The 13227-nt window shown below is 35.1% G+C and overlaps 1 protein-coding gene across 1 annotated transcript in view; it reads right to left on the bottom strand.

Moving 5' to 3' along the window:
• Positions 1-453: 453 nt before the first annotated feature.
• LOC148953365 (uncharacterized) overlaps positions 454-13227 on the bottom strand; it is a 50728-nt gene continuing 37954 nt past the window's right edge. Inside the window, exon 3 of the mRNA XM_089087942.1 lies at positions 454-1099. Within this exon, the coding sequence (XP_088944068.1) occupies positions 724-1099 (376 nt within the window). The 3' untranslated portion in view covers positions 454-723. The remainder of the gene's footprint in view (positions 1100-13227) is intronic.

Below are 13227 nucleotides of genomic sequence, written 5' to 3'. Positions count from 1 at the left end.
ATCTATGACTTTCAGGGGATGTTTCCCCTTTTTTTCGAAAATAAGTCAAATTTTCTCAGGCACATAACTTTTAATAGGTACGACTAAACTTGATGAAACTTATATATTTGGAATCAGCATAAAAGTCTAATTTTTTTTACATATCTATTTGTATCAAAATTCTGTTTTTCGGAGTTTCGGTTACTATTGAGCCGGGTCGCTCCTTACTTACAGTTCTTTACCACGAACTGTTTGATATCATTTAAACCTTACCGTATATTACTTTTCCGCCATATTCTGATACTTAATCGCTTAGTTCAATTTCATATATTTATTCCAGAATTCACTCTTGCGCTAAAACATTTTTCTAACTTGAGAGTTTCAAGGATTTCTAAGTACTTCAATGATAAGAATAAACACCCAGAAGGAAATATTTGAAACAAACAGAAAAGAATAACAGAAAATAGTATCGAAACGAATTTAATTAAACAAAATTTAAACTAAGTAACAAAATTCATAATATACACTCCGGAACATGTAATTTGATATTACTAAAGTTTATCACAGTTATTCAGTCACTATTTCAAAAACTTCTTTCTCCCTATACTTCAGCATGTACGGATATTTCCTGGTCTCTTTTTAGCGTCATGTCTTTGCTGTCATTATTTTTACTGGCGTTAGTAGTATAGCTAGCGTCAAGAGCTGATTGTAGTCAAATGGGGTCTAGCGATCACATAAGAAGCTTTAATTTCTGGATGTTTGATTCCATGTCTGTTCAATGTCTGTTCCATGTCTGTTCCATGTCTGTTCAAACCATTTTTGGTTTGTCTGTTCGACAAGTTTAGCTCTTTCGTCTATAAAAGTATATCCCACTGATGCAATAGTTAAATAAAAGTGAGCAATTTTTGCCACCAGCATTATTCCATAGCCGGCAGCCTTAAGGTATATCCATGAAGGTGTTTCTTTTATAGTTTCTGAGTTGATAAACAACAGATTGCCCAAAGATTCTATGAAATCTTGCCCCTCGTAAAGTCTGTCATCGGCGAAAAAGGTAATAAAAGGGTCTCTGTTTACTGAAAGTGGCAGCTCTGTAAATCCTTCTATCCTTTCCTCAGCATTTCTGAAAAAAAAGAATGATTAAGGAATAAAACATTAAAATCTCTTTATATATAACTACGCAATACTAATAAAATTTTATACTAAGAAATTTTCTTAGCCGAATGATTTTTTTAACCTTTTATTTTTTTTAACGACTTCATATAAAATTTAATAATTGTAACATGACCCATCAAAAGTCATCTGCGGAAGAAAATTTGTATACTTTTAGGAAGAAACTAGCCACGATACTTGAACAGTTCTAATAAAAATTTCGCTAATTACTTATGAAAAGCCCAAGGCCCATACCTAAAGTTTCCCTAGAAAAATAAACATGTTTTGAAATTTTTTGTACAAGCGTTGATGATGAGGGCTTTTGTTGTTGTTTTGTTATTTTTTTCTAATATAATTTTCCCGACACAGTTGTTGCAGAATACCTGGATGGGTCTTAATCAGACATAAACCACCAGTCCTAGTGGCTTTTAGCTAAAGGTAATCTGAAAGTAAATAAACCTATTCTTGTTCCATTTTTACCACCAGACTGATGATTGCCAAAGATGTAGTAGTCTAAAAATTTTGAGGTAGAGTTTTAATCAGAATGGCTAGAATAAAATAATAAATTTTGAAGGTAATACTACCCAGTGATCAAACAGTTCGTAGTAACGAACTGTCAGTAAGGAGCGACCCGACTCAATTGTAACCGAAACTCTAAAAACTTGAATTTTGATACCCATAGACACATCAATAGAATCAGATTTTAATGCTGATTTCAAATATATAAGTTTCATTAAGTTTAGTTTGAACCATCAAAAGTTACGCACCTGAGAAAATTTGCCTTATTTTTGAAAAAAGCGGAAAACACCCCAAAAAGTCATAAAACTTTAATGAGGATCACACCATCGGATTCAGCGTATCAGAAAACCCTACTGCGGAAGTTTCAAGCTCCTATCTGCAAAAGTTTCAAGCTCCTATGTGGAATTTTGTATTTTTTTCCAGAATAAAGATCGCGGATGCGTGTTTATTATTTTTTTTTTTTTTTTTTTTTTTACCTTTTAATTTCCCCATGGGTTTTCTTATCGATCCATTTGTCATATAAAATAATGATAGGGCTAATTTGCACGGAGATTAAAATTTCTATTGCACTTTTTAAGTGACCCAAAAAATTGGAGGGCAATCCCACGCTCATTTTTTTCCCGAAGTCACCCAATTAAAATTTTGAGATAGCCATTTTGTTCAACATAGTGGAAAATCTAATAGATATGTCTTTGAGAATGACTTAATCCCCCACAGTTCCCAAGGAAAGGGCTGGAAGTTATGAACTTTGTCCATTGTTTACATATAGTATTGGTTAATAGGAAGTATATACAGACGTTTCAGGAGGGATTTTTTTTTGATGGGGGGGGGGGGGTCGGAGGAGGGGTTACGGAGGAGGATCCTTCCATGGAGGATGTTTCCTTAGGGGAAGGGACATTTCTATGAAGGGTGTGCCGGATTTCCCAGCATTATTTAAAAAACGATCAGAAACTAAATAAAAAAACTAGTTTTTTCAACTGAAAGTAAGGAGCAAACTTAAAATTAAAACTTAAAACAAACAGAAATTATTACGTATATGAGGGGGTTCGCCCCCTAGTCAATATCTCACCCTTTTCGCTAAAGTTTTTGTTAGTACTTTCAAAAGAGTTATCTATTCTAATTAACCTGCCTTTGTGATTCAGGGGTTTGTGATTCAAAGAAAATTCGAACTTTGGTGTAAAGAGCAAGGTATCGAATAGGGGGCAAACTCCCTAATATACGTAATAAAATATACGAAAAGAGAAGTTCGTTACGTAAGTTAATTCGTAAGTTACGTCAGAACAAAATTTAAAGAAAGCCATTTAGCCAAAAAGTAAAATTAATATGCAAATTTCATTTTAATTATTCATGTACGGTGAGCCAAAATCAAAGCTGCATTAATTTAAAAATGTTCAGAAAATTAATTAAAAAAAACAAGTTTTTTTACCTGAAAGTAAGGAGCGACATTAAAACTTAAAACGAAGAGAAGTTATTCCGTATATGAAAGGGGCTGTCCCTTCCTCAATACCTCGCTCTTTACGCTAAAGTTTTTTATTGTTTAAAAAAATAAAGTAGTAAGACAGATTCAAACTTTAGCGTAAAGAGCGAGGCGTTGAGGAGGGGGCTGCCCCTTTCATATACGGAATAATTTCTGATCGTTTTAAGTTTTATTGTCGCTCCTTACTTTCAGTTAAAATTTTTTTTTTATTTAATCCCATGTTGAAGGGACCAACATTTAGGAAAAAATTCTCGTATATGTACTATTTATTTAAAAAAACAATAATTATTTATCTGTTTATTTTTTTTTCGCAAACAACTCCATATTTTATCGGGAAAATTGACATCCTGGGATTTTCTGGCCGGAAAAAAAATGACCTATATAGGTCAAAAGTTAAGGAAAAATCGTCAAGAGCCTTAATTTTGGAAAAAAAAAGTTTCATTTGAATGACGTCCTATTAGTAGTATCGTATTAATTACCACGAATTACACATGGAATTACACAAGAACCCTACAAGAATATGCTCAAAAGTGTAATAGATACGAACGATACATTGGAATTGCGCAAGAAAAACCCATGCTTGAGACACTACACTCACACGTGAACATTCTAAAATTTGGAAAGGTTTTTGTTTTTGATAAGAATATCATAATGAATGTATCGTTTGACATGGGCATTTTTTATGAGCCAATCAGAGGGTGTTCAATATACGATAACTTGATTTGTGGTTGGGGTTTGAATAAAAGGAATGGTTTTCACTACAATTCATGTTAGTAAGAGAATTGAATTCAGAGAGAATAGTTTATTTGAGGGTATATGAGTGGAGAAAAAATTAGTGGTGAATTTAAGTTATGAGAGATCAATGATGGAACCGGCAGCAGTAGCAGAAACGATATATGAGGACCCGCTGTAGCTGTGGAAATAACCGCTGGCTGTAGACTATGCCATGAATGGAACATTGATTATGCCGGATACGTGACATTATTAAGCAATTTTTAGGCATAGGAATAACTAGGCTTTGATAGAGAAGTTAAAATTGGCCACATTAACAGATTTTAAGAAGTATTATATGTCATATTGAAATATATTTATAATAATATAATGCATAAATGAAGAGTATTATTGTAATTATATTCAATAAAATTGTTTCTAAATCAAAGGTATTTTTCTTTCTATAGTAGATTAGCGTATATTTTCTAGAGTACAAAAAGAAATTCTGGTTAGTCTGAAGTGGGTTGTGAGAGTGTTAGGACTCTAAAAAATGGATAGATTTGAGAAAGAGTGAATCTTGGCGAATCTAGTGTTTGTGGAAAAACATTTGATTGTAGATGACCATTTTCTAGAGCTGTCTATTCAAAGGAAGATATTTTCTCGGGGAGTGCTTGTGGATATGAGTAAAACTGAGTCTCCATAAATAGACTATTGCATGAAGCTTCTACATCGTGGTCCAAATGCATTTACACATTTTACTGATATATTGATCACGACACGGCAAAATGATATTGTGGATATGCTTTTAAACATTAGTTTAGAAATTTAGGACTTTTTGTCATGAGAAAGATGGTGCTCAAGGATGATTTACTCCTCTCTCTCTTTCAGACAATTTTTGTTGTTGCTAGCTCAGTTTCATTGTGGCAGTGAGAGTGTCAACACATGAAAAAATGTTCCTTACATGTCCACTAAGTATGTACAAACTGGGCAGCTGGTCACCATGTGAGAATTGCATAATGATTGACGAGTATGATGAAAAGTGTAGATTATGCAACCCGTGTAAATTGCATAGAGGATATGCTTTACAAATTAAAGGTTGTAATTCCTGTCCTGAAGAGGTGTGTGACTCTCATCCTAGAGGCCACCTATGCTCCAATTGCCATTATGATAAATGTAATCAGTGGGAGAACACATATCCGGGTATGATTGGAAAGAATCCTAACCGTGATTTTAGTTTATTGCTACGAGATTGGTATCGTCGTGGTTTTAGATTGTTCTGGGAAGAGGAACCGGGTCAACGATTCAACTGTTGGAACAACAAAAGAATATGGTTTCTACGTCATCATTGTGAAGACAATGGGCGTTATGATTATAAGCCCACTGATTTTTATTTGACTGTGATGGAATGAGATTCGCCTCTTGAGGTCATAGTTCGTGAAAGTGCTTCAAATAAGCAAACTGAAACATTTGAATTCTATATAATGAATAAAAAAAGTATCATTAACTATAAAAAGAAATATGACAAGAGTGAAGTCACACTCTATTGTAGAAAATGTGACCCTGACATTGCAGTACATCAGGATCAGTTCACTGTGAATTCAGATAATCTACCTGCACTAGTTGTTGTCGACAAATACCTAGTAGTGGATGAAATCTAAAGAGTAGAAAATTCGTTTTATCATGTATATAAATTTTTATTAATAATTAATTTCACATACATTTTTAGAACATTTTATTCGTAGGGCACTAAAATCAATATTAAATACGCTTGTAAGTATATTTTCAACTAGAAAGTCGTTCAATATAGGTAAGTAAACGTAGATGTTGAGAAACTGCTTATAGGTGTAGCCACGACATCTGAACATGAAAAAGAGTAGTGCATGAAAGCCACATGTCTTAGTCCTTAAATCCTGTACTCTTCGTTGATTTTGAATAATGGTTTTCCCACTGCTTTCAATAAAGTTGCTGATGTATGGCGTGTAGAATTTATACGATAGGCCAAGAGGATCAAAAAATTCAATATTCTTCGCTGTTTGAAAGATGCATAGCCATTGACCGGTCTTCAAAGTCGATGGACTGCTATTAACAATGATTAAGGTATTGTTAACACTTGGAATTTTTTCAATGAAGTCCAAAGGTATGCAATAGGACTTGTACTGGGACATGTATGGGTCCATACTAAATACGTTGATTATTTGGTTTGTGTTTATGATGCTAGGTCTAGTAGAACACTGCCGTCGGGTGTGATTTCCCAATAGGTTTCAAATTGACTCAGTGATATTAGCGTGATACTCTCAGTCAGAGCATCGGCAAATGTACACTCTAAACGTATATTCCCTTATCGTACTATGCTCATATCCTGAGTCCCCGACAAGTCAAAAACAATTACCCCATAATTTTTTGAAAACATTGAATCGGTTATTCCATTTTCAAATAGTTGAGAGTCATGATCTAGGGATTGTATGGTCAACTCGTACAGAGTTCTATAGGATTTTTTGTCAAAAGATAGAGTGCACAGTGGAATACCATTCACTTTGCACACAAGGCTAGATAGACAGGAATAATTAAAATCATGGGGGGATTCAGTCCAGGATCCAACGGCACTGCCACTCTTTAAAGAGGCCAAAACCACTTTTGATGGGATTTCTCCATTTCTAAATGATGAATCGCTATAGCTAAGAGAGCCGGTGGCAATCTGACGTTGATTGGTGATCGTATGAGGGACAAGAAGTTTAATTTTGTTGCCATTGGCTCTTAGATTTTCCACTGCCAATGCAACAGAGCTCATAACCTGTTGGTTTCGGACGTGGAAAATTGCCGACGTAATAAGGACATTTGCATCGGGTGCTGCACGACGTGTTTTCCTCAAAATGAAATTCGATGGGGCCATCTGTAACTTTATGTCAATCTTGACATTGGGGGGTAGCCATTGGGATATATTGAATATCTCATGACTTAATTTTCCAACCAGATGATACTCTTGGGTCACTGCAGTAGTCAACTCACCGTCAGTATCAACACCTGATCGATATTCATAGCCCAATGATTGTCCTCTCAACTCCTTGTATGCCTTTGGTGTCATCATCATAAATTGTATGTAGCTTGCATAGTTGGATAAATTATTGCTAGTGCTCACCAAAGTACCATTAATAAATACATTAATTTGTTTGAATAGGTTGTGTAGAATACAGTACTCGTTGGAGAGACCATCGGCAGAAGTTGGAGTTGTATTATCTGACTTTTTCTTCACCGCAATATTTAAATCAATAAATGTTGATGATAAATCAATGAAATTGTCTTCATTGGAAAGTATTTGAAAGTTTATATTTTCCAAGAGGGGGTGTTCGGGGTGAAATTGTTCTTAGTAGCCATACTTGACACTGACATCAAAATTTTCAGCATTGAATAGATTCAATGAGGAACTGATTGATTGATAGGATTTCTTGTGGGATAGATAAGTCATCTTAAGAGAAGAAATCTTTCTTTGATCTAACAATCTTTTTCTTTTTCTTCTTCTGCTTATTGGTCTTCCTTGTTTTATTCCTCAAAGTCCTTGTTCATGTCCTTCGCTTCCCGCCTGGGTGGAGACTGATGAGTGAATGACGCGCACGCATCATTTTCAATCCCTCCCCATTTTGTCGAGTTTTTAGCTGCTCACCAACGACTCTTGCTGAAGATTTAATATTTTCATTAACACTCTCCTTGAAATTCTTGCCTGACCCCCAGTCCTGTAGTGTGGAGGCAGCAAAATTCGATGCAGCAGGTACAAGATATTTTCGGGCAAGGGGTAGTGCAGAACGAAATAGCCTAGCAAACCAGCTACCAGGACATAGCCAGACATTGTAGTACGCCCCTTGTAGTAGTCCAATCCATTGCCTATTTGACGTGGACTCAAAGCACCAACATAGCAATCGATATCGGGACAGACAAATGGAATTCTCCTATTGTTCATTATAACATAGCAATCACATAATACACAATATAACATAAGCACCAACATAGCAATCGATATCGGGACAGACAAATGGAATTCTCCTATTGTTCATTTTAGGATGTGCTATCGCCAACAATGGGTCGAAAATGACATGTAATCACTGCTAAGCCTTTTGTTATTGCTAGAGGATCGCCCAATTCACTTCTTAGTGTTAACTGGCAGAGTTCCAAATACAAAGTGTTTACAGGAACATGCTGAAGATGCTTTTTATTGTAGTGATGAATAAGTTCATGAGATGTTTTTGTTCAAGAACACGTATGAGGGGGACATTTGAATTACCGACTCTCGATGTTTCCACAAAGGATGCATAGAGAAATATGCAGGAGTCCGAGGCAAAACCAGGTGGATAATCAGCAAAAATAACTTGATTCATCCCGTAAACGATGCCAGCATTTTTCTCAGTGATCAAATTTTGCTTAAAGCCAAGAACGTCTCTCAGATTATCATTGAGAATAATTATTTCAGTGTCATCAGGTGAGGTAATGTAAATCCTTAAATGTTCCAATGAATAATTAAAATGGAATTTACAATTCCTACGATATGAGATTTTTCTATTGATTGTACGACACAAATCTGTCATATTATCGTATTCAATATATATCAATTTGGCATGTCGATATTCACTAGATTTAAGTGCTTCAACCCATTCATAGTCGACATAGTTCAACCCATTCATAGTCCAATCGAGTGGTATAATTTTTATATCATACACACGATCCTTTCTCAGGATGTCATAGGTATTTTTGAGAATACAGTCGACAAGAGCCACTTCATATGCACCGTCAAATTTGATGGCGGGGGAGAGTTTTGTCAAAAAGTCACTTGTCGTATTCAAGACGTTGTAGAGAGGATCGAAAACATCCGACATGAAATTTATATAGTAATCATTGGGCATTGTCAATATCTTCAACACCGATTCAAGAATCAAAATCAGAGTTGTATCCTAGCCACCGAACAAGTAACTGTTTCTTACCCCTGCGAGTACATGTCTTTAATATCTTTTCAACTTGATAGATTTCGCTATTATTTTTAACTTTTCGTATCTCATAGTCATAACATCCACCGAAAATCTCTTCATCTTTGGTATCACGCAAACGATAAGTTATGGGTTTAGGGTCTAGGTTTTTTGACACTTTAATAAGTTCTATGGAACAAAAGTAATTGCTCTTTTTAAAAACATTAGTTGTTCTATTAATTCGAACAGTATCACCAACATTGAATTTATTTTTCTTCTTGTTGAAAATCGATTCATTGGAATATTGCTTAAGACAGGTGTCAATTGTATCATGATCAGAATGATGAACTTCCGTTGGTGTAGAATTGGACAATGATCGATGAGCTCATTTAATATAAATCAACATGATTTTATCTAAATCATCAATCAAAGTCGGTGTATTTTTCAATGTGCAATATCTTGAAATTCAAAGTTGAATAGTTCTTATCAATCGTTCGGCCAATGCAGCCTTTATAGGACTATGACTATGATAGAGCAGTGTACTATATTTCTCTAGTACTTTTGCAACATGAGGATTAACAAATTCACTACCACGATCCGTTTAAATTTTTTTATACGAATCCTGTTCGAGAATACTTTCAATGGCCTGAGCAACATCAACGCCTCTCTTTGGTCGTAATGGAATTGCATATACATAACGACTAAAAAAACTGATTGCAAGTCGGATGTAATTGTGTGGTGTATTGTGACGTCGTTGAATCTCATTTAGAGTCAGGAGATCTGCTTGCATTATATGCAATGGGTAAAAGGCTTTAATTTTTCGATATTGATTGGCACAAAGTCTATGATTTCTATGTAGAGTGTAACTTGATTCATTTTGTAGATAGTCATGTACACTTTTAGTGTGAACACCAGTGACTTTGGAAAGAGTGGTGGGGGAACTTAAACTCCCCGCCTCTCTAATATTTTACCTTTCAGAACTTCAACCATTTTGAACGTAAACACGTTGTGTAACGACCGCTACCCTTTTGTATACTGGATGGTGATGGTGACATGATTCGTTTTCGCTTTTTCCTCGCCACCATTGTCAAGTTTCCACTAGGTTTGCTAGTGTTTTCCAAGATTGATTTAAAATCTTCTTCTTCTTCTTCTTCTTCTTCTTCATGTTTTATTGGTTTTGTTGTTGTTGTTGATGTTGATGCATGTTCATTTAAGTTTTTTAGAATTTGTCTATTGCTAATAAGACTTTTGGGGAAGTTTAATGCATTTTGAAAGTTGTATAGATGAGCGTCAAATGATAATAGTCCTTTACTATTTGTAACCATATCAAAGATTATATCATGTAGATTATAGCTCTTACCCTGAATTATAATCCCTTTCCAATTGCTCTCAACTTGAATATGATCTTTAACAATTTTCAAGTGATAAATGGGGAGTTGTTTTCTTTGTTAAAGAAAAGATATGGGGCTTATTATTCAGATATTAAATACCATAGTAACCAAATCCACATTCTTTTATTTTGTTCCAGCAGAATCCTGAGGAGCTGATTCTTTTTTGTGCTCAATACCAGCAGCAGTGACCTTCACACGATAGGGTTTATGTTTGTCCAATCGGCGAAGTGCATCTTGAAATAAAAGCAGTTTTTTATCATCCTGAATATTCTCATTGTCAAGGAATTTACTCAGATTGTTCTCAAAGTGTTCGACGGGTGAGAGAGCGAGTTCTATTGGAGTCAATTTATAGGGTTCTGCCATTCTCTAGAGAAAACTGTTTACAAGTCCTGCAATTATTGGCAGTAAAAGTGTGAAAAAGCTACCGCCCGCCTGAAGAAGTCGTTTCTTTTTAAAATTCTTTCCTTTCTTTTTAGAGGCCAATGTACGTACAATGGAACGATGTTGCTTTGCCTGTTGCTTAACTACTTCTGACAGTTGAACATTACCCTCGGTCAAATTTAAACAAAGTTCAGATATTAGATTAATGAAATCATTGTCAATACCATGTTTGAGTATGGCTTTTCTAAGTGGAGGTTTCGAAGTGCTTAGAACTGAAAACAGATGTCTATTTTCATGTAGTTTCTTCAGTGTCATGATAGCAACTAATAGGTCTTTTAAGTGTTCATGGGGAGATATACTGTAATTTCATTGTCAAAAATATCTTTGACTAAACGCAGATCCTCGGGTGTATTTTGATTAATATCAAATAGGATATAGCCGTAGGGTTTATTAGTTACCTGATTGTATGCTGAGAGCAGAAATTTGGGGGCGCCTGGATAGATTTGTTTATTGAGAGCTATTAGCGAGCAATAGTCTCGAACAACTTCGTAGATGATTTAGTAGGTGCAGTTTAATACAAGTGCTGGAATACATTTGCTCTGATGAAAGAACTTGTGTAGAACTAGAGTAACAGAAATCTGTTCACTATGCGAGAGAACAGTAAACAGTTGTAGCATTTCCTGGGACCATTGTTCAATAGATTCAGCCAGATCGTCAATGATCAGCCAAGAGTTTGGTTCAATAATGCTGGAAACATCAAGCTCCTGTATTAAATGCACCTATACCAATCCCACGATGGTAGCAAGCGATTGTATTGCATCACATGAATCCTGATCAAAGCTCTGGGTATAGTAGATTTTTTTCGGTTTTTTTACGAGTAGTTAATCATAAACTCGAATTATTTTATTTAAGATTCTTGTTTTTCCCCACATTGACGGCCCAAACAGAAACGATCTGAATGGTGTTTTAAATTGATAAATGTTCCCTTCAACAGTTCACCTAGCCAACTAACTGTAAACTATGGCTGTCTAAGGACTAAATAAATTCCCTACTACTACTCCGTTCAAGAATGAGAAGAAGAAAACGAATAAAGAATCATATTTACTTTTATTATATGCTTAAAAAAGTAGCAATAATTTTAAAAAATATTACATGAAAGCACATTAAACATGAAAAAATACACTTTTTAATTTATTTATGATCAAAAATATAACATTTACATAGGCACATAGAAAAAAAAAACACTTGAAAAAAATACACTTTTTTTTAATTTATTTATAATAAAAAATGCAACATTTACATAGGCACAGAGAGAAAAACACTTAAATAAATAATTTTTTTTTGTTTATTTATAGAAAAATACAACATTTATTAGAATAAAGCACTTGAAATAATATCAAACACTTTTATTTACAGCATTTTAAATTTTGGGGTCCCCCCTCCCCCCGGGGGCGGCCACTGCGGCGGCCGGGGGCGGGCCGGGAAGCTACGGGCGCCGGGAAGCTGGGGCCTGCTGCGGCGGGCCCGGGCCAGGGCTGGCATTAAATATTGGAAATTGATCTGCCTTGCACACACAAAAACACACACACACACACAATTAAAATTGTTTATGATATAGAATTAAAAAGAATTAAAAAAAAAAAAAAAAAAAAAAAAAAAAAAAAAACACCCAATTACCCAAAAAACCCTCCCACCCAATTTATACTTTTTTAAATGAATTGACTTTAATTTTTATTGACCGAGTTGTTTTATCTAATCTATACATTAAAATCGGTATGAAATTAAATATTGTCCGTTTGGTAGTACCCTAACACCATCCTCAAGTACACATACTTTGTCCGATATGGCAGACATGGCGTTTTTCTTAAGTCTAAATGTGTAGTTTTTAAATTGTATAGAGCGAATCGCCATGACCTTCGCCCTTGGCACTAAACTACGTTCCACACAGTTTCTATACACACTTATGTCGAAATTATTTCTTAAAAAGTGTGTAGGTACGCCATTGCAAACTTTTTTGATATCATTGCTATGCTTTTCTACACAGCGTACCTTTAGACCAGGAAACATATCAATGAATATTAGATCGCTACCTGTTTCAGATTTTAGCATTAACAATTGATTTGGGGACGGGCGTTTCAGTAGGTCTGGGTGGAGGGATTCGTCCCAATTAGTGTAGTCCATTCGTGAGCTAATGTACTCGCCATTTTCCAAATCATTCAATAGATTTTAAGTTTTGACTTTTAACAGGAGTGAATCAGTGTCCCCGTAATACACTTGAACTTGTCCCTCAATCGGCCACTATGCCTTGCATACATTATAATAAAATGACAACATGAGTTTCTTGGATATTTCAGTTATTGCACTTCCGCCTGCAATATTTTTATTTAATACAATGCTTCTTTTCTTACGATGTAGGAGCACCATATCAGAGTCTATGATTGTGAACGATGTGAAGTTTGGATCCGCAATGATTCGAGCACAATCTTTGGGATTGGTTACAATGTCACATCGACTTCTGTTTCGTACGCTCTCGCATATTTTACCGAAAGCTGAGTTCAAAATAAGTTTTTAGACTTCTTTTTCAACTTTCGTTTTCGCTTTTGAACGCTTACTGACAAAGGTGTCAATAAACGTTTTCATGTAAGACTTTTGATCAAATTGGAGGGTTCTA

This window comes from Artemia sp. Qi Xiang Cuo, chromosome 4 (assembly GCF_049724085.1).
Source record: "Artemia sp. Qi Xiang Cuo chromosome 4, ASM4972408v1, whole genome shotgun sequence".
Classification (NCBI taxonomy): domain Eukaryota; kingdom Metazoa; phylum Arthropoda; class Branchiopoda; order Anostraca; family Artemiidae; genus Artemia; species Artemia sp. Qi Xiang Cuo.
The sequence above is the reverse complement of the archived record's forward strand: the minus strand, read 5'-3'. Positions and strand labels throughout refer to the sequence as shown.